Source organism: Pagrus pagrus (genome assembly GCF_965226575.1).
Source record: "Pagrus pagrus genome assembly, chromosome: 9".
NCBI lineage: Eukaryota > Metazoa > Chordata > Actinopteri > Spariformes > Sparidae > Pagrus > Pagrus pagrus.
The window spans coordinates 32,854,334-32,877,316 of NC_140193.1; the positions used below are offsets into that span (position 1 = coordinate 32,854,334).

At 40.6% G+C, this 22,983-nt stretch overlaps 2 protein-coding genes across 2 annotated transcripts; both read right to left on the minus strand.

Moving 5' to 3' along the window:
- Positions 1–1,178: 1,178 nt before the first annotated feature.
- On the minus strand, positions 1,179–3,209 carry LOC311262513 (uncharacterized protein; the record flags this gene model as incomplete). Its single annotated transcript, XM_084361947.1, has 4 exons — positions 1,179–1,247; positions 1,357–1,395; positions 1,479–1,704; positions 3,123–3,209. The coding sequence occupies 4 exons, from the start codon at positions 3,207–3,209 to the stop codon at positions 1,210–1,212; spliced, it is 390 nt and encodes a 129-aa protein (XP_084218073.1). The 3' UTR covers positions 1,179–1,209.
- Positions 3,210–7,897: 4,688 nt separating this feature from the next.
- Positions 7,898–21,476, minus strand: LOC311262168 (uncharacterized protein; the record flags this gene model as incomplete). The annotated part of the gene is made up of 16 exons (XM_084361400.1): positions 21,408–21,476; positions 19,833–19,941; positions 19,594–19,694; positions 19,228–19,500; positions 18,983–19,076; positions 18,747–18,814; positions 18,434–18,652; positions 18,266–18,325; positions 18,032–18,166; positions 17,824–17,868; positions 17,635–17,715; positions 17,438–17,546; positions 17,010–17,281; positions 16,698–16,859; positions 16,296–16,571; positions 7,898–8,035 (listed from the first exon to the last, which is right to left on the minus strand). The coding sequence occupies exons 2-16, from the start codon at positions 19,939–19,941 to the stop codon at positions 7,898–7,900; spliced, it is 2,142 nt and encodes a 713-aa protein (XP_084217526.1). The 5' UTR covers positions 21,408–21,476.
- Positions 21,477–22,983: the final 1,507 nt, after the last annotated feature.

Consider the following 22,983-nt stretch of genomic DNA (forward strand, 5'->3'; position numbering starts at 1 on the left):
GACGTGATTGGTTGATGCGTTCAAGTCCATGACAAAAGCCAAGTAAAATCAATCTCCGCTGCTTTTTCGCAGCGTTTTCCATAATCACCAGATATGATATATTGTTGGCTGCCAGGTGGACATATTAGCACGAAAAAGACACAGATGACCATAAATGCCAAGTAATTCTTCAGTTTGAAATGTTAAACATTTCACACTGTGCCGATCCCTGAACACTTATGTCAACAAAAGTCATCAGTCATATAAACTGGTGACTGTAACTCACACACCAAAAATGACTAGCAGTTGGCTGATGACAGATTTGAGATTACATAATATTGACACACAGCCTCACTGCATGCAGACAAGATAACATGCCAACCCCGTTTTGTTACTGGTAGCAAAACACAAAGTCTTGACAGTAATAAATCACACTGTTTCCTACTGACATTGTATTATTTTGCATGATGTTAGGTTAGATATATTAATACAATGTCAAAATGAAATTATGACTGGAAAACTATTGTAACACCATAAGCACCTTTCTTATCTTGCACTACTTATCATTTCTACCTCTGCCATCCTGTGCAAATACCCAGTACAATACCATTTTCTTTTTCTACATATTTATATTTTCTGTATCTTATTTAAATCTTTTTCCTATATTTGTCAAATCTACTTCTGTTATCACCTGTACATATTGGACATCTGTATACCTACTCTTGTATGTATTGTATGTATGTCTACCTGCAAAACTACATTTCCCCAATGTGAGATAAACAAAACTCTCAAATCTGAAATCTAAAGTGAGATTGTGCTTAAAACAATGACACTTAACAAGTCAACATAAACAGCTTTTAAGGAAAAATATAAACTTAGCTTTATACTTCAAATAATGCTTACTTGTCTCCATCAATAATCTTAACTTTTTGATTACAAAACAAACCGACTCTCACATGCTACAGTCAAACATCACAAAAATTGACTTCCATCTTTTACACACACAAAGATAACTAATAGCTAACAGTAACACATCTGGAAGACTTCAAATACTGTGAAAATATGATTGTTTCCTGTCTCAAAAGTGAAGACAATTTCAAAGACCCTCAACAGCATACAAAATGTGTACAAAAGAAAACAGACACAAATTTAATTATGAACAATAACTTTATTTATAAACCAAAACACAACCATGAACAAAAGAACAAAACTTAAATGTCATCCCCATTTCTACTCCACAACATCTCCACCTTCTGCACCTTCTGCTCCTACAGCAAACAACATAAACAACACAGTTCAATAAGTTATTACACTTCAATTACACACTGATATAAAAGCAGGGACCAAATGTAACTGACTAACACATTTAAAACTTACCATCTTGGCAGGCCTCCATTATCTGAGCATCACTGATCTCTGCAGTGTAATAATAACCACAATCACCATTCTGTTACATTCCATATACATATATTGCTGGCTTACACAATGACTGTACTTACCAGTTGGAAGAGGCGGACCTTGTTGCCTCAGCTGCTGCAGCTCCTTCTGCAGCTGAAGCAGTCTGCAATCCCTCTTAGCCACTTCATTTCTAAGTGCAGCAACTTGTTTATCCACAGCCTGTGCCTTTCGTTTGTGCCGCAGGGCAAGCTCCATGCTATCGTTGGCCAGACCGATAGCCTCTCTGTAACGCTCATCCGGCGGGATGGCGACATCTCGGCAACGATACTAAAACATACAGAAGATACACAAATTTATCTAACATTACTCACAAGTAAAACAACTTGCACAGTAACACACATTACATGCAATGTTGACCAAGTTACTTTAAAAACATAATGCATTATGAATTTATTACTTGTTACTGTCATTTCGAAGTAATTCATTACATTATAATATTACTGTGTTTAAATTGTAACGCATTACACTACTATTGCATTACTTTTAAGTTACTTTCACCAAAAAAAAAACCAGAAATATGGATTTGTCGTTCTAAATATAATATATATAAAACGCCAAATCCATATTATCTTATTGCACTCAATAGAGTAGCGTTCAAATACAGGTCTTTGCTCAATACCAAATATTCATATCAATAAAAGTGTGTGTCATTAAAGAAAACTCCTGACACCATAATTTATGAAGACAATAGTCAAATGTCTTCATCTTGTTTTCATTAGGCCACTTTCCTAGTGTTTTCCAATGCAAAAAAGCCAGATCTTTGTGACCTGAAAATGCTCAAGACAACACTACACACAGCCAATTGAAAACTACAGTAAAAGTAATGCATTTACAGACAAATTAAAGTTACACACAAATTATACTTCTTAAATAGCTATCACTTCAGTAAGCAATACATACATAGAAAAATTACAATGAATTCAATGGTAAATATTGCTAAATAAACCTATTCTTTCCTATAGGTTTACTTGTATTTTGTGCTAAAATTCAAAGTATCTGAGCTTGATTCTCCATCTCAATTTACAGCTCATCAGTCAACGTGAATGTTTACTGTTGCTGTGGCAACAAGAGACCGCTGACGTTTGCATCTGTTAGCCAGCTTAGCTAAATCATCTGAACAATAATAACCCATAATATCACAATTCGGCGTATTTGAAGAATATCTACCGCAACTACCAACAGTCACAGCCCTCCGACTCTGAGCTAATATGTTGTCACATGTTAGATTTTCAAAGTTACAAAAATAACGGCTTCAATCCCTGAGGAGCTACGTTAGCATTAGCAGAAGCTGCATTCATCAGTAGGCCTACGCAGTTAGTTAGCTCACAACACATTCAGTGAGACGGTCCTGCAAGCTAGACCGTGCAATTTTACAACGGTTGACGCGACCGACGAAGGAATGTCGGAAGGACAGATTTTTTCTCCTCTGCTAATCTCGCGGTGTTGGCGAATTTGTATGATTACAACTCAGAAGTTAATGGCGGCGTTAAAATGCATTGTAACGCGCGTTACTGGATTTTTTACCGAGTAAAATATTAACCTGGTTTTTGTAATGCCTTACATTACCGCGTTACAGCAAAAAGTAATGCATTACAGTAATTGCAACACGTTTGTAACGCGTTACTCCCAACACTGATTACATGACACCACTCTCACCAAGTGCAACATTAAATAGGTACACTTACACAAAAGAGAGTGAACCTTGCACGAAGTCCTGCAAACTCCGTGTCCTTACTGTCGGGAAACTTTGTTGGGGAGGGTAAAGCAGCCATTTTCTGTAGAAACATACAATCCATCCACAACTATTACATATCACTCAATCACAGCACTAACGACAACAATATGAATATTACTTCTAAAATGCACGTTTTCATTTGTGTATTCACCCAACGCTAACGTTGCCACTTTGTAACTGACGTTAGTCAGATAGCTAGCTAACCCGAAATTACTTGCAACATCATTACACACTTTCAACACAATGTCTGAATGGTAAAACTGCCTAGCTTGACTATTATCAGTGTTGCTAATATCTATATTCCGTTATTAACGTTTAATATCGTCATATTAGCTGTCGTCTTATACGTGAATGAGACGTGAGGTAGTTACCTTTCATTCCGCGGAGAAAAAGAAAGGTGAAACTTAACTACCGCTGACTTTATAGCCTGCTGATTTATGGGAGGGACAACCTATGAGAAATCTCTAGAAACCATGGAGACAACGTTGATTGACAATCACGTCACACTTGACGTAACAGCAACATCCAGCCTCACGCAGCCGAATTGTTTTCATTTCAAAACGTGTGTCGAAACGGACTACTTCTGACTATGTAGGCTAGCACTTTTCCGATTTGCTGATAGGCAAACTAAAACCACACTTATGTAAAACACGCACGTCATCATCATGACGTGTACCGTGACGCATCATTTGGAGGAGAAGCACGAACTTTATTGCTTAGTTATACCGGAAATGCTTGAGTACTTGTGTAGAAACAACGGTGGAGAGTCGCGTAACACGCAACTGCGGCGAATATATATTATAAATATATATATATATATATATATATATATATATATATTATATATTATTATTATATATATAGTTAGGGCCCGAGCAGGGAACCTGCAAGGACCCTATTGTTTCTGTAGTGATTATTAGGGCCCGAGCAGGGAACCTGCAAGGTCCCTATTGTAATTGTAATGATTATTATTAGGGCCCGAGCAGGGAACCTGCGAGGACCCTATTGTAATTGTAATGATTATTATTTTTTGTTATTTTTCTTCTGCCAAAATGATCGCATTTTTCACTGCCTGAACATACCCCAAAACTCGCCAAACTTGGAATATAGATCAGACCTGGCGAAAAATTTTATAATCTGTTGTCTTTGCCTAATAACTCCCACATACTTTGTCGCACATTCAAAAACCTTACATCCACGCGTTCAGTGAATCCTCCTGAATCTCTGGGTATAGGCCACGCCCATATCCGCCTACCGTTTTTTTTCGCTAGCTCGCAAAATGTCGCAAACCTACTTTTTCGAACTCCTCCCAGGGAATTACACCAATTTGCACAAAACTTTGCACACAGCATCTGTGGACCCTCCTGACAAAAAGTTATTAAAAGAATTTTGATATACCAAAAAGTACTCAAGTTATTAAATTACTAATTCCTGCAGATTTCGCTCAAAACAGGAAGTTTTGCATGTCTCCACATTGGTGTGTCCGAATGACTTCAAACTCAGGATCCTCCTTCCCTATGAGGCCCAAAGGCTCTGTTCAAAATTTGGGATGATGACCACCAGGTGGCGCTCTTTAAATTAAAGTAATTTATATCTCAACATCAGTTTGTCGGATTAACACAAAATCTGGTACACTCATTGCCACTGCCCTCCTGAGGATAGCTGACAAATGTTTTCCAGATCCGACACTAGGTGGCGCTCTGGTGGCCGTCTCATTTTGTATTTGGCACTGTGCCCACACCATAACACTTATGGATATGAAAGTCATTGGGGTGGTATAGACTGGCCCCTGTAACTCACACACCAAAAATGACCAGCAGGTGGCGCTGTTATGAAGACAAAAGCGTTTTTGCCTTGACTGCCTTCACTTTTGATTCCTCAACGGAAGTTGTTGCGTGAACAAGCCACAACGGCAGCATGCCCCGACAGCAGCACGCCCCGACACGCGTGGACTGCGAGGGCCCGTAACATCACTGCTCGCAGTTTTAATTAGGGCCCGAGCAGGGAACCTGCAAGGACCCTATTGTTTTTGTAGTGATTATTATTATTTTTTTTTTTATTATTTTTAGGCCAAAATGATCGCATTTTTCACTGCCTGAACATACCCCAAAACTCACCAAACTTGGAATATACGTCACACCTGGCGAAAAATTTTATAATCTGTTTTCGTTGTGAATTTTCACCACTAGGTGGCGCTATTATCAAGGAAAGTGCGTTTCGCCTTATAACTCCCACATACTTTGTCGCACATTCAAAAACCTTATATCCACACGTTCAGTGAATCCTCCTGAATCTCTGGGTATAGGCCACGCCCATATCCGCCTACCGTTTTTTTTCGCTAGCTCGCAAAATGTCGCAAACCTACTTTTTCGAACTCCTCCCAGGCAGTTCGACCGATTTGCACGAAACTTTGCACACAGCATCTGTGGACCCTCCTGACAAAAAGTTATTAAAAGAATTTTGATATTCCAAAGAATACTCAAGTTATTAAATAACAATTTCCTGCAGATTTCGGTCAAAACAGGAAGTGTTGCATATCTCCACATTGGTGTGTCCGAATGACATGAAACTCAGGATAATACTTCCCCATGAGCCCCTAAGGCTCTGTGCCAAATTTTGGACGACCACCACTAGGTGGCGCTCTTTAAATTGAAGTAATTTATATCTCCACATCCGTTTGTCTGATTGACATGAAACTTGGTACACTTATTGCAAATGCCCTCCTGAGGATGGCTGACCAAGGTCTTACCGCTCCGACACTAGGTGGCGCTCTGGCGGCAGATTCATTTTGTTTTTGGCACTGTGCCCACACCACAATACTTATGGATATGAAATTCATTGGGGTGGTACACACTGGCCCCTGTACCTCACACACCAAAAATTACCACTAGGTGGCGCTGTTATCAAGACAAAACCGTTTTTCCCTTGACTGCCTTCACTTTTCATTACTCAACGGAAGTTGTTGCATGAACAAGCCCCGACGGCAGCATGCCCCGACACGCGTGGACTGCGAGGGCCCGTACATCACTGCTCGCAGTTTTAATTATTTTAGTTATTTTTATTTTTCCCAAATGATCGCATTTTTCACTGCCTGAACATACCCCAAAACTCACCAAACTTGGAATATATGTCACACCTGGCGAAAAATTTTATAATCTGTTGTCATTGTGAAGTTTCACCACTAGGTGGAGCTATTATCAAGGAAAGTGCGTTTTGGCTAATAACTCCCACATACTTTGTCACACATTCAAAAACCTCATATCCACGCGTTCAGTGAATCCTCCTGAATCTCTGGGTATAGGCCACGCCCATATCCGCCTACCGTTTTTTTTCGCTAGCTCGCAAAATGTAGCAAACCTACTTTTTCGAACTCCTCCCAGGCAATTTCACCAATTTGCACGAAACTTTGCACACAGCATCTGTGGACGCTCCTGACAAAAAGTTATTAAAAGAATTTTGATATTCCAAATAATACTCAAGTTATTAAATTACAACTTCCTGCAGATTTCGCTCCAAACAGGAAGTGTTGCATTTCTCCACATTGGTGTGTCCGAATGACTTCAAACTCAGGATACTACTTTCCCATGAGCCCCTAAGGCTCTGTACTAAATTCTATCTCATGACCACTAGGTGGCGCTCTTTAAATTGAAATAATTTATATCTCCACATCCGTTTGTCGGATTAACATGAAACTTGGTACACTCATTGCCAATGTCGTCCTGAGGACAGCTGCCTAAGGTCTTACCGATCTGACACTAGGTGGCGCTCTGGTGGCAGTTTCATTTTAGATTTGGCACTGTGCCCACACCATAACACTTATGGATATGAAACTCATTGGGGTGGTATAGACTGGCCCCTGTAACTCACACACCAAAAATTACCAGCAGGTGGCGCTGTTATCAAGAGAAAAGCATTTTCGGTGAATAACTCCCACATAATATGTCGCACAGTTCAAAGCCTTATATCTTCGTGTTCCCTCAATCCAGCTGAATTGTGTGATATAGGCCAGGCCCACTTTCGCGCTACATTTCCATTCACAAATTCGCCTAATGTCGCAAACCTACGTTTTCAAACTCCTCCCAGGTAATTTCACCGATTTGCACCAAACTTTTCTCCACATTGTTTTCTCTCAATAACATAAAACTCTGGTTAGTACTTCCACATGAGCCCCTAAGACTCTGTGCAAAATTTCCCATAATGACCACTAGGTGGCGCTGTTTAAATTCAACTATTTTATATCTCCACATCGGTTGATGGGATTAACACGAAAGTTGGTACAATTATTGTCAATGCCCTCCTGACGATAGTTGACGAAGGTGTTACCGATCCGACAGTAGGTGGTGCTCTGGTGAACGCTTTATTTTCTTATGTTTGGAACTCTCACGCATCATTTGTTGCACACTTTTCAACCTTATATGTACGTGTTCCCTGAATTCAGTTCAATTATGTGATCTAGGCCATGCCCACTTTCACAACAAATTCACAAACTCCTCCCAGGCAATTTCACCAATTTGCACAAAACTTTGCACACAGCATCTGTGGACCCTCCTGGCATAGTTATCAAAACAATTGTGATAGTCCAAAATATAATACAACAGTTTCAACAACATTGTCATCAAAACACACAGTGTTGCATTACCAAGGATACAAGGACACGGCTGGAGCAGGATGAAAAGGTTCTTTATTTCAACACAAATTAATTCATAGCTGATAATGGTTTGAGGTTCAGGCTGCTGGAGAGGTGCGTGGTGTCTGGCTGCTTGGAGGAGCGCAGATCAGGTTGTCTGTTGCAGTGGGGCTTAAGAGCTGTGTGGTGTTTGCCCTCTCGGAGGAGCGCAGGGCAGGTTGAGTGCTGCAGAGTTGCTGAGGAATCAACAAGCTGGAGCAGAGTCACATGTTTGTCGGCGCTCAGGACGACACTACACAAAGGCAAAGTTAGTCATTGTACTGCAAAATACTGGTGCACTACAGTAAGACTACAAAAGAATGTTGTTCACATAATCATCCGGCAGCAGCTACAGTCAGGATAAAGGCTTTTAAGTGGGCGGTGATTGTCAACCTGCTGCAGGTGCGTTTCAGTCTCATCCTTCACGAGCCCGCAAACTTTGCCAAGCCTCCCAGTGCACCTCTACACGCAAACATAAAACATAAGCACAAAAAAATCTACACAGACACTGCAGCCACAGATCGTGACAAGATAATTATCATCATTTTCAGTGTATTTTCACTACTTTTTTGTGGAAATGTAATTTGGTGTTGATTTTCTCTTATGGAGTCTAGTCACACTTGTTATACATGTAATTGAGTAAAATATGGCCTTTCATGTAAATGCCAACACAATCAGCAAGACACCGCAGGGAATCGAACCCCATCCCAGTAAACCAGGAGTACCATTACCAGTGCCTTTTGCTTTTTGTGGCTACATGAAAGGTAAAGCAAAACCTGCATTAGCAACAGCATAAGACTGGCAGCAATTCATATTATGCGATTACTGCAGTATAGTAAGTGCTATATATGAGCTTAATCGTTTTCAATAAAATGTCTGAGTTATAAAACTCCAAATGTGTGTTATTGGCCTTAGTGATTACAGTTATTACTTTTTGTCATTACATGTTTTAGTTTAAAATGCTGTTGTAATGCAGGAAACGAAACCCTTTTTATATCCAAGTTTTTTTTTTTGTTTTTTTTTTAAACTTTGAACACAAAATATAGAATTACAACATACTCATACGAAAACATGCAAATAACTAAACGTTATGAAAAACTTTTTTTTTTAAATAAATTAAAAACACACAACATAGCACACAAAACTCCTAAAAGGCAACATGCATATATAAATACTACAATATAAACACTATCAACAATTATTTTTTGGTCTTTTTTTTTTTTTTTTTTTTTTTTTTGAACACACAAAACATACATATATAAACAACTCCACAGCAAAAGAAGGTTAATTACAAAACTGCTACTACAATTACTACTGCTATTTGTGCTCTTGTCCCTAACGATTCTTCTATGTCCTAGATGTAAAAGAACACATGATCCCCTCATGGTCACTGAAATAAGTTGGCACCACTAATGATTCAACAATATAATGTGTTGTTTTCACATACACATGATCAATTAGTGTGCCGTTTTCTGTTGTTGGTTGTTTCACTAATTGAACAAACCCTTTGTTTGTCATGAATTTGGCAATTGACGATGATTTCAAAATGTCGTCATTGAAATCTCCCATGACAGCAATTGTGTCACTTTGTGGATTCAGCCAATCAAGTAATTTGCTTAAATTTTGTTTAAACAAAGTCATGGGATAAGATGGTGGTCTGTAAATTACTGCTATCAATATGCTGTATGTAGTGCAGTGGTAAACCAAACATTCTAAATTTACATTTGGTACCTGGAGAACATTACATGCCAAATTGTCTGCACTATAAAGGCCAACTCCACCATGTTGTTGGCCTTGAATTTCTGTCAATATTGGGTCGCTGCTATTGTAGGATAAATTCCTTGGCTGATTATGAAAACCATAACCTTCCATCTTTACAGTTTCAAATGAGGAAACTGCAGGCAGCCATGTTTCTGTAACAGCAATGCAGTTAAGCTGCAAATGCTGTGTACACAATGCCAAATCGGATACATGTTGGGTCAAATTCTGCACATTCATCAAAAACACAGTAAAGGTCTGCGTATTGAATTTGTGCCTTGTAATATTCTCGACCATGAAGGGAGGCATGTTTTCAATTGCATCTTTAATCGCATCCTTACAATAGATGACTTTCTCCTTAAAATCCCTGATCACCAACCCTGACAAATTTCTAACCCGACTCAGAGCTACATACGCCTGTCCAGCTGCAAAAATTCTTTCAAGCGACACTACCGCTTCATCTACTGTAATGCCTTGTACTTTATGTACTGTACAAGCCCAGGCAAGCTTCAGTGGAAATTGCCTACGCATTCCACCCTTTTTAGTTACCCTATCCTCTTCAGGTTCAATGCCCGTGGAACCCATTTCTACCGCAGAGGCAAATGCACAGCGTTTCCTCTTCTGTACGCCTACCCTATCGTCATCAAATTTAACATATACCGTCTGAGGAAACCTCGTTTCGTCATTCTCTGGATAAACTATGTGTGTGACAGTGCCACACGCCCCATTAACTAGACCATCCGCTACATCCAAGTTTTTAAACAGCATTACACGAGCATCTTTCCCTAAAAGCAGCGTCTCATCCAGACATGTGTCGTATGCTCTGGAATGATGTCCGCTTATCAACTCCAGCTTGCCTGTTTTCTTACTGTTCACATAATCCTGAGCCTCTATCTCGACATAATCTGGACAACTTTCAAACAACTGCTTTACATTATGCTCATTTACTTGACGATTTGTGGGAAATATGTGCAAAGCTGAGCTGACTTCGCCGGTTTCACAACGTTGTAATATTTCTATGTCGCTATCCAACATCGGGGTACCTTTTGAACGAGTTCTAACTCTGTTCAACAACTCTGCAAATACCTGATCTTTCTGACGAACGATTATTTTCAATTCTGCAATCTTAAACAACCGAGACCACAAATCAACACCTACGTCATCTAAATACAGAGCTTTCCCTTTCACTGGAGGCAATTGATAAAAATCTCCAACTGCAATTACACTAACATTTCCAAAAGGGGAATAGTCACCAGATTGCTTAATTTGTCTTAATCTTCCATGGATATAAGCCAATAGTTTGTGATCAACCATGGAGATTTCATCTATTATCAAAAGCTGCAAGCTACTATATTTAGCACGTAAAGAATTCAGCTTCTCCTCACCCAGTGGCGTGTAAGGTAAGCGTACATCTTTACCAATGCTAAATGCATTGTGAATAGTAGTCGCATTTAAATTGTGTGCCGCTATCCCCGTAGGAGCTGTTAGTAGAACGCAAATGTTGTCCGGATCGCGACACACTCTCGACAACAACCTCATTGCCTCGTACTGTAAAGCCTTGATCAAATGGCTCTTACCTGTCCCTGCACCGCCTGTAATAAATACATGTATCGGATCTGGCTTTGCTCCATTTACCCTATCTAAGCACCATTGCCTAATCTGATAAAAAATACACATCTGTGTCTCATTCAGAGACCTAACTAAAGCCAAACCGTCACGCCTGCAGAGGACATTGTTCCTCTTTTGTAAATGTGCAACGTCTTTGCCGTTTACCGCTAAATCTGGAATACTATCTACAGGTTCGTCCACTATCTGCTCTGTCTCTCTACGTTCCTCTATACACTCTAAACGCTCCAACTCCTGCTCTGGGCACAGCTCGCACCAGGCATCTTCTACAACACCGTCACTACTGATTGAATTTTGGATATCATCCAACTCGTCTGCGTCTCTTTCAAATTTGCATCTATTCTGATCGACAACCGCTTTAACCGAATGTAGCGATTTATCACATAATCTCACACGACCGTGACTATAAAACTGCTCAAACGTCTCAAACCCTGCCGGTTTCAGCTGCCCGTCTTTACGATACGGCAGGAACAACTGCAAAATGCTCTGATGGAACAATTCCGGATTCTTTGTCTCCGAAAAGCGCACGTAACGAACAACGGCGGGTTGCGTACGTGTTCTTTTCACAACAAAACCACAATCATTGCTTAATTTAACCCTATTGACGCACTTTTCATTTTTACTCAAAACACGATACTCTGACGCAAATGTTGCCATACACATGTCATTAAATGTAATATCTTTCGGCCTATTCTTGTACCTGTCGACAGTATTCTTCATCCACATATCTTCATTGGTAAGATCATGTGATGATGCCTTTTGTTTTAACACACTTAAAGGCAAACTCATTCTAATTGTATTCTCCCCTACCGGCACAAACACAACTTTCCTAGAGCACTCCTTAAGATGCATGTTTGTCAATCGATACACTGCCTCTTGAGCACAAACATCCCTATTGTGTAAATACACACTTCCTAAATTTTTCAATGCATCTTTAGCACTACTATTACCCTCTTTAGCTGCTTCCCTCTGAGCATTTCCTAACAACAACCCCATCTCCTTTTCTGCCTTGGAGATGTAAGAAATAATGTACACTACACAAGCATAGGCATCAACGACATATTGGATGTCAATATTAGCATTCCAGCATTTCAAAAGTGGTTTGCTATACTGATTGATCCAAACCTCGTTCGCCTGCCTCTTCAAAACGACATGTGTCTTCCTGCCAACACGATTGTATGCAGCTTCAAAAACGGTTTGATTTAAACCTAAATGTCTAAACAACTGTTCCACACTATCAAAACTGGCATTCTCATCTGAAAGAGCCGTTTTAATTTTTGTCATAATAGCGACTGCGATCTCTTTTTTCATGATTTCTGTTTTTTTCTGACCCTCATTTTTGCATGCACAGCTGTCCAATTTCTGTGCTTCATCTACCTTACATTTACAAGATTCTTTGCCATCCTCTTCACTGACTGGACGTGAAATAAAAGTTTTGGCGGACGGCGGCTTAGGGAAATTGAAACGACAAACAGTTTTATTCTTTTTACAAGATTTTGAATGTCGTTTTGAATGTTGCTGCACAGTTGTTACAATTTCCAATAATGTTTCATCCTGTGCTGGTAATTCACATGTCACATACTGATCAATAAATTGAACTACCTCTTCATCTGTGTTTTTATCAATTATTGGGGCATTCTCTATCCAAAAGAGGCAGTGAACATGTGGTGATCCACGCTGCTGGAATTCCACCCTATAAAAATAATCCTTTATTTTGCCAATAGGATTAGATGGAGACATGAGCACCTCTCTCAAAAAACAATGCCAGCGAAAATCAAACATTGTGGCTGCAGTGACCGGATTGCCACGCAAAAGTTGACACCTATCTGCCCATTCCAACTGTTCAGCTGTCTCTGTTCTACCTGCCTGCTTCAAAATACTATTGAGGAGATTTTTCCACCGCATGTCAGCCGAAGAAAACGAACAAAACCACGTTGGGACACCCAGCTGACGAACACAAGCCAACAAATCACGCTGGGCTCCCTGCCAAAAACATGGGGTACCTCTAATAGGTTTAAGAAAACGAAACCCATCATCAACATGCAACAACTTTTTTAAGGATTCTTCATCATTCAATGCATTTCTGGTAACTTTTTGAGAAGAAGCACATCCTTTGCCCTTCCGCAATGCTATTGATACATTTGACACAACCTGTTCTACCTCAGATAAGTACTGAGCAAAAAAGATGTATTCAACATTTTGTGCAAATCTACCATCAGCATGTAAAATCCTGTTATTAAAATAACGCGACAAAGTCAAACGATGCTGTCTACTATCGCGATATGTACCAAGTCCGCTAGGAAACAACACTGGGAAGCATTTTGCTTCATTTGTATGATCAGACAACAACCTGACAGGAGAGTTCCCTTCTGCTGGAGCCAAATTCAAGATATCATCAAAATATTGATCAAGTGTTTCCTGACCAATATCTACAGGCATAAGACAAGTGTCCTGGAACATGCAATGTTGTTGTCTATCATGCAGAAGCTCATCTTCCCCAACATCTGCAGATGCTTCAACGCCACCATTACAATCAGTATCCGGTTGCCTACAAAACTGGTTTATCCACGCTTCATTAAACTCTACATCTTTATAATGGACATTTGTCCCTTTCAAATATTGCAAAGCTTGCCTTATGCGCGTACTATCAACAAACTGATACTCATAATGTCCTTTATAAGTTAGCTTCCGCTTCAACTTTACTGGCAACAAAGATCCTTCCATGTCTGTACGTGGCAGCAAATTGCTCGTCTGCACAATATTTGCAGGAACACACGTAACAGGTCCATGTACTCCATTTTGCCCACCTTTAGGCAACGCCAACATTTTCATAAACGGAATATGCAACGCGATCAAATGTTGCTCTAAACTATTCAAACACGCCAATTCTGGTGGAATGGGACAAACCGCCAAATTGTTCAATGCACATTCAGGTGGCACTACACCTTTACTAATCTTAGAATGACACGTGCTACAAATCCACAGCTCTCCTCTAGCTGTATCCAACCACTTACACGGCAATATGCAGTCTTGATTACATTTATGTAAATACTCTTCACTAATACATTTATCTGCAATTAAACCTATTTCTTTCCTTTTACTATAGTCATCTCTTTTACACTTCAAAACCTGATTCTTAAACAACCCTCTGTGGCATACACAGCACACAAAATCTGGCCCATCTTTAACTTTTTCACAAAACTGTTCTCTAACATAATCAAACTGCTCTGCCTTTTCTTTATTTTGTTCCCTCTTCAATTTGTTTCCTTCTATAACACGCTTCTTATGCTCAACACTTCCATGATACTTCCTTAAACTCATGTCTTTTACATGCTGCCTGTGCACTTCACTTTCCCTATATTTCATTTTACTCATCTCCTTAACTTTATGCTGATGTACTACATTTCCCCTATATTTCATTTTACTCATCTCCTTAACTTTATGCTGATGTACTACATTTCCCCTATATTTCATTTTACTCATCTCCTTAACTTTATGCTGATGTACTGCATTTCTCCTATATTTCATTTTAGTCATCTCCTTAACTTTATGCTGATGTACTGCATTTCTCCTATATTTCATTTTACTCATCTCCTTAACTTTATGCTGATGTACTGCATTTCTCCTATATTTCATTTTACTCATCTCCTTAACTTTATGCTTATGTACTACATTTTCCATATATTTCATTTTACTCATCTCCTTCACGTTATGCTTATATACTACATTTTCCCTGTATTTCTTTTTAATCATTTCAATGACTTTAATCCTATGCAACACATTTGACTTATATTTCACTTTACCAATCTCCTTGACTTTCTCCCTATGCAAATCATTTTCCTGGTATTTTTTAATTTTTTTTAACTTGTTTTTATTTTTCAAATACTTAGAAGGACTAACATAAGTTGGGTTAAATGTAAATGTGGTTGCCTCTTGTGTAGACACTGCACTATACTGCTGTTGTCTAACATTGTCAACATCTATGACTTCTTCAGCTACACAACCTGAAGCTACAAATGGACTGGAAGTGTCAGCACAAACACTACTCTCTCTACTTTGCCGTCTCAAATTGTATCCTCTGGAAAAAGACCCGCAGTAACAATAACAAGTCTGCCTCTGAGGCTGCTTTACACAAACAACAGTCTCATAATGGTTGCCGTTGCAATTTTCTAAATACACTGCCTGATTACACAACTGCTTATTCTTGCAACTGTATTCAAGCCAGCGATCACCACAAAACGTGAAAATATTTACTCCTAAACAATCTGCTGCTGCTTGAATCTCGACTTCAGTGGCCCAACTACCAACATAGCGCATTCTTGATCTACTCAGATAATCTGCCATTGAGGAATACTCAGGACGCAACATATATGCTAGAGGATTGGCCTGTAATTGCTTAAACACAGCAAATCTAATTTTTCTATGATTCTTCTGTGTGCCACACACAGCTTGACTAACCGCTCTAAAGAAACAATTACCATCACCTACTATTTGCACGTTCTTACAAGGAGCCCCTAATGCACCGACCTCTGTCGATACCAGATCGAGTTTCTCCGACTCTACGTTCAACTGTTTGCACAAAGCTTGAGCAACTTCACTACGCAGCGGATTAAACTCAAATCTTTTACTTGTCACATCGCTGACAAATACAACATCTGAATTAACCAGATTAACATCACTGCTTTTCAACTTTTTGGATCCACGATTACCCACTGAAATCTTGCGTTTCACACCTGTCTGACTGCTGCCACTGCTGCCAAGGCTTACCTGTTCAGCCGACACTTTAAGCGGTGGCTGAAGAGGTAAGCTACGACCAAAGTCGACCTCTCTGCTTTCCACAGTTGCGCTTTGACTTTTGTGAGTGACACAAACACCTGCAATCTCAAACAGCTTTGGAGCGTTCATTGCGGTGGCAAATTTGCGTATGTGATCAAACACACGGTCAAGGCAACTAAGATACACAACAACACTAAACCCGTTCACATCTACCATGCCATCTGCACCGCGTGCGTGGGAGTCAACAACTGCATACTGCCCATCTTGAGCAATGATAGCACTCGTGCTGCCACTCACAGTCAGAAAGCATGTGTCATATTTGCTACACATCTTTCCCAAACCATTCCTGAGAGTGGTGTACACACCTGCATCAACAAGCTGTCCCTGAACCACATCAACGTCACCAGAAACGTAGTCACCATACTCAAACTGAAATTTCTCTCCATCAATAATGGACTTTTTAGGCAAATCTGGAACGCACAGCAGTTCAGACCTCCCACTGATGGACTTACTTTCCCGCAACGACGTGTAGAGCTCGTCCCCTAACTCTACAACCTTATCCAGATCGCCAGACTGCCACGAAAACACAGTATCAATGCTGTGTTTGGCTATAGCTACCAAACTAACAGCCACACACTGAAGCCCTCCGTGTTGGAACCGAGCGTCCCCTTGGTGAAAAGTTCCCCTGATGGAACTTACATCGGTCTCTGGCCTGACTGAACTACCATCCTCGAGCTTTGCTGCAACACCGACATCAACAGTCTCGCCTGCAAACAATGTAGCACTCTCCTTGTCATTGTCTACTGGACACGCCATGACAGAAATGCCATGCACGGCATACCACTTCGCACCTAAAGACTCCTGCAAATGACCGATGTGAAGCATCAAGTCATTAAGGCATGTGTTGAACACAGCCACAGATGTGCCAATACCAGATGCCATCCCAGATGCGTCACGCGTGCCACAATCAACAACAACAAAGTACCCGTTATGGAGAATAACGGCACTGACCGCACCACCGAGGTTCAACAGACACGCGCCGTGGATAAACAACTGCTCTTGCAGCTTCTCGTACATCGCGGTGTCTCCCTCCAGCCAATTAAAATCGCTACGTGCTGGAGGAGGAATAGCTACCTGCCACTGCCTGCCAAACACATTGTGCTGTTCGAGCAACTTGCACAAGTCCTGTCTATCCTCGCTCTTCTGACTAGCTTCGATGTAACTGGCCAGTTTGCCACCTTCTACGCCTATGCTATCGACATCTGTCCCTTTCCACGTACACACTGGAGAAATGACATGTTTCATGACTGCTGCAACGCCACATGCCATGGGTGTATTTATGTCGTAAGTGACTGGTGCACTTTTGACACGAATACCAGGAACAACAGACTGCAAGACCTCTTCACACCTGCAGGGAACGGGGTTAGCGTCACACTTACCTTTGTTGGATCTCGGTGTCGGCGAGACACCGAGATCGACGACAGGCCGAAGGCAGCCACCCGGCGCAGCGACGACAGGAGTGTCACCGGCGGAGGTGGCGACGGCGACCTAGAAGACAAGAAAAACATTAAATGATCTATAAATAAACTAGACTACTATTTTTATAAAAGGTACTAGACGCAAAAACTGTACTAACCTCCTCCCTGGCGTCTGCTTTCAGATGAGCAGTTGCAGGCGGTGGCACGGGTTTCACCACGGGCAAAGCTCTCGCCGGGACCTAGAGAACATTTTTTCCCAATGATTATCCAATTATTGCCGTAATACTGCAGACGTGCACACAAAAAAAAGCCCAATAAGTCAAATATCGAATAAAATCGAGACAAACCTTCTGGCTTGCAGAAGTCCGACGACGATGTTCCACTTTTGGACGCTAAAGGAAGAAAAAAAAAAAAACACTTTCTGAAGCCATATTTGGGCAAATGCCCTTGTGGACAATATTGTGCAGTTTTGCATATTGTTGTGAGTGTATCAGGAAAAAGGAGATGCTAAACAGGCTTCAACAAACCAAGAGATACAACTTGCACGCAGTTTACCTTTGAGCTTCGTGGAACAGCGGCAGAATCAGGGGTAGGAAGATGGGATGGCACAGCAGCATCCATCGCAGCCAACACCGAACTGCTGAACCAAACAGGGTTTGGCTGGATGAGTTGGAGTGCGCTTGCGTCAACCTGTGAAATGCATATAGAGAACGACTCCTCTGTCAAAACGCCATCATCAAATCAACAATCGTATCCAAAACAGGCTAGGTTAAATCAAGTGTAACATACCTGCTGCTGAACCACCCTCTCTGCACCAGAGGACTGCTCACGTTCCTCAGGTGCTCTCCTCTGTAATGACAAAATAAGATACTTTGTATTAAACCACCAGTCGAACATTGCAGAGGTCAGCTGATCAAAAATACATCAACCGCAGCATTACAATGCGTAAACAATTACCTTCCTGCCCTTGCCGACGACTGTCCACTCAAAGGGGTTTGAGGGACGAGGTACGGCGACCTGTCCCCTGACAACCACCTTTGGGACGACGTGCCTACGAGGCAACGACGCTCTGGGAGCAGGCTGTACCGTTGGTGTCGGAGGCTGCAGTTGTTCAAATGCAGCGTTCCACAGCAGCCCGGCTAGAACGGGCATGCCGTCACTATCGCTGAGGTGAACCTGCAAAAATAACAAAAATGAAACGGATTACGCGGTGCAATAAACTTGCCATTCGACTACAGACAGTGTCGATGACGCTATGTATTCTACTTACACCATCTCTGCACCACAGCTCACGGCGGTTCATGGGGAAATGCTCAGCTGTAGGGAAGTACCTGACACCTAAAAAAGAAAAATAACATACATTATTTTAACATCTCTATGGGCTATATTTAAAGTTTTACCTGAATGATTATGGAAATTGTAATATTCGTTCAAACGGTCTGCCAAACAACATATGATGCATTATACGTGGAAATGTACTTAAACTATAGTCTTTTTAAAACTTACCCATACGTGCTGCCACGCGGCGGAACTCTTGACGCATGAAGTCTTGCTGAAGGACTTCAACGGTCAAACGAGGTACGAAGTCTGCGACACACACCTGGAGAGCAAAGTGGTTGTTAATGACAAAGTAATTTCTTTCTGAAAATGCAATAACTAATATCATATAAATATACATTATTTTGCAACAGTTCATACAAGTAAATTAACTGTGGTAATATATCAATGAAAACAATAGAAAATAAACCTACGTTAGACCATCGACTGCAAGCGGCTTGCAGGAACTTAGCGAAGTCTGCCCCTGCCTCGTCGATGGTCTTGCTGGTTGTCAGGTTGTTACTGGGTGCCATGACCAGGACTGCGTCAGGAGTCCGAGGAACAGCAGCGTGCAGCAACTCGGTCCTCAGCTCCCTCGCACAGGCCCCGGGCGTGGACATGATGCCAAAGGAGAGCGAGCCCTCTGGCATCGGAACAATGCCATCTGCGAAAGCGCGCAGATGGGAAGCGCCTATGAGAAGAACAAACTGGAAAAAAAGATTACAATGTTGTAGAATGAAAATCACTAATTATTATAAGTCTTATTATTAATATCATTATTATTACTATTATTATTTTACCTTCTCATCAGGCACTTGCGACGGAATGACCAACTTGTGTTGTTTTCCCGTCAGCGACGAGATTGGCCATTGTCGCACAGCGTGGCGCTGACCGGTGCCAACTAATACACAGAAGAAAAAGACACCGAGATACACATAGTTCATAAAACATTACAAATCATCATCACAAATCATGTAAACGCAACACACCTTGCCACTAGCAAAATATACATACACATACAAGGAAAAGATTTACATACGTGCGACAGAGACATTGGCGGGCCGCTGCGGTTCCACGTCAACCGTTCGCCGTTCTGCCATACGCCGTTTGGCTGCCTCCGAACGGCGATAAGACTTGCCCCGTGGCATCTAATAACAAGTAGACAATTGATTAATATCGACATTACAACTCATATTTAGCCTGCAATAATTGGAAAAATACATCTTATACACATGTTTAACAAGCAACTAGTGATGGAAGCAGAAAAATTAAAGTTGTTACTTAAATCAAAGTATTCATACAACACTGACAAATACTAGACTAAAATGCTGATAGTTTACTTTAACCCTTGTATTATGTTTGTTTGTCCCCCTTTACTTTGGTGTTCCCAGTCAAATTTGACCAGTGTGGTTTAACTGCTCTCACATTAACACAAAAAACATCATTTCAACATAATCGGCACCAAATTCTATTTAAGACCTTTTAATACTGTACATAGTGTATCCAACTACCAGTGAACATCAATAACTGCAGTAAATATCCAAACAATAGACACTGAAAATTATAATAATAATAATAATCAAAACACAGACCAAATTCACAGAACATCATAAAATCAACATGAATAGTCATCTCTGTGTGTGTGTGTGTGTGTGTGTGTGTGTGTGACAGAGTGCAGTGAAGCGCTACAACGCCCGCGACATTTCAAATATACTCGCGCCAATCGCAGCGCAATAACGGAGTCGTTTACCAGTGAGCCGATGTGACAGTTGAAATGACTTTTGATATTAAATTAAATGACTATTGTCTAAAGACTGGCGTTGCTAGTAGCTTGTCGCTGATTTAGCAAACAAACCAAAGGCATATGCTGCCAAACATGTCGTTATAACCTGTGCTAACAGCCAACCGCCTCTCCTACGACTACCGCGAAGTTCAAAAATGTACTCCAGCCAATCATGACGCTAAACGCCCCGAAGTTGGAAATGTGCTCCCGACAACCACAGCGCGAACACCCCGGCGAAATTTCAAATATACTCGCGCCAATCGCAGCGCAATAACGGAGTCGTTTACCAGTGCGGCGATGTGACAGTTGAAATGACTTGATATTAAATTAAATGAATATTGTCTAAAGACTGGCGTTGCTAGTAGCTTGTAGCTGCTTTAGCAAACACACCAAAGGCACTCATATGCTACCAAACATGTGGTAATAACCTGTGCTAACAGCCAACCACCTCTCCTATGACTACAGGGAAGCTAGTTACAGTAGCTACTGCAGGAGAAGGCTCGGTAACTTTTAGCCCGTTTAGAAAAAAACACCCAAAGGTTTCTGCTGCCGAGCGATGCTAATAATGCTTGCTAACTAGCTGTCTCGTGACAGCAGAGTAGCCAACAGTGTTAATAACAGCATTTATAATACTCATTTACAAACCATACACACGCAATGTACCTTACTGAAGTTAGCAGTATTTTAGATACATTCAGAATTATACATTCAAAATTACGGTTCGATGAGGCAGCTAGCATGGATGTTAGCTCGTTGTCCGCTAGCTCGTTGTCCGAGCAGCCTTCTCTGTGCCGCGATGGGAAACAGCGGATTTAATCAAAATTAACTCACCGTGTTGAGCAAGTTGAAAGTCCTTGAAGAGAATGCTGCTGTCTTAATCCGAAAGTTTTGGAAATGTCTGCGAATATCTGTATATATTTGTGTGTATTTGTTGAAAAATCAGTAGAGCCAAGGTGAAGCAGTCTGCACAGGACGAGAGTCAAGTAACAGACAACCGTTCAAACGTTGCAGCTCTGACGTCAAGTTTTTTCTCACGACGTGATTGGTTGATGCGTTCAAATCCATTACAAAAGCTAAGTTAAATCAATCTCCGCTGCTTTTTCGCAGCATTTTCCATAATCAACAGATAAGATATATTGTTGGCTACCAGGTGGGCATATTACCGCGAGAAATACATACATTACCATAAATGCCACCTAATTCTTCAGTCTGAATTATAAAAACATTTGTCACTTTCCAGTAGGCATGGTGGGTGAGGATATCAGTCACACCACATTATAACAGCATCCATGTCATGACAAACACTCAACCAGTACGTGTTTAAATTAACAGGAGGACACCGGGGAAACACCTTGAAAAAAACACACACGTCATCATCATGACGTGTACCGTCACGCCTCTTTTGTCACACACACTTTCTCTCAAACATAACACAGGTATAAATTTAAGTAACTCCTACAGATTGCAGGTGAAAACTGTCACTATTGTGTTTGGGGTAACATGTATCATATTTAGGTAGGCACCTTTCCAAGGCACCACCAACTAAAAATAGGAAGTTAGCCTCATATCCATCAATCAGACTTTATTGATATAGCACATTTTATACAAATAACATATAGCTGAAAAACTATTATGTTCACATTCAAGCAGAAACATCACCGTTAATGAGGAGGCAACACAATTGACAACTTACTGATAAACATGGCTAAAACTTATTTACAGGTTTTTGTGATAACAAAAATAATCGTTTGGAATTTTTTTTAATTATGTGTATTCTTTAATCTGCCATTATATACAACAGAAAACACTGGAAATATTTACATTTCTATGATGACACAATAAATGTATTCTCTTATAACTGATACATTTTACAATCACAATCATTAAAAAACTAAAGACAATCCCAGCCAAGATTAACACTGACTAAAATGGATTCCTCCCAGTTTTAAATCCAAACCCATTATATCCCGTTTCAAGCGGAGAGACAAATGTCAAAGCCTTTTCAGAGGAGATTTAAATGCAACAGTAATGCAGAGGAGGCAGAAGTGTTTCCAATACAAACTGCTCTCCTCTGCTAAATCTTTTCCACCTTTATTGACATGCATAAGTAAAATAACAGCATTACATCACATTAAATTGCTGTAGAGTAGTTACAGTATAGTAACATAATCAGCCAGTAGGCTACAGTTATTGGATGTATTTGTGGTACATTAATAAAAGCTTGAAGTGTATCCGATGGCTGTCTTTTCTGTTGGATGACAGAGCGAGTTTGTGTTTCACAAACGCTCTGATTTTGGTTATACTGTGGAAATAAAGCAGAAAAAAAACTTCAATAACTGTTGGAAATTAGACAAGTTGTTGTGGATTAGAGGATTCTGACAATACTACTTTTAAGACTCTTTAAGCT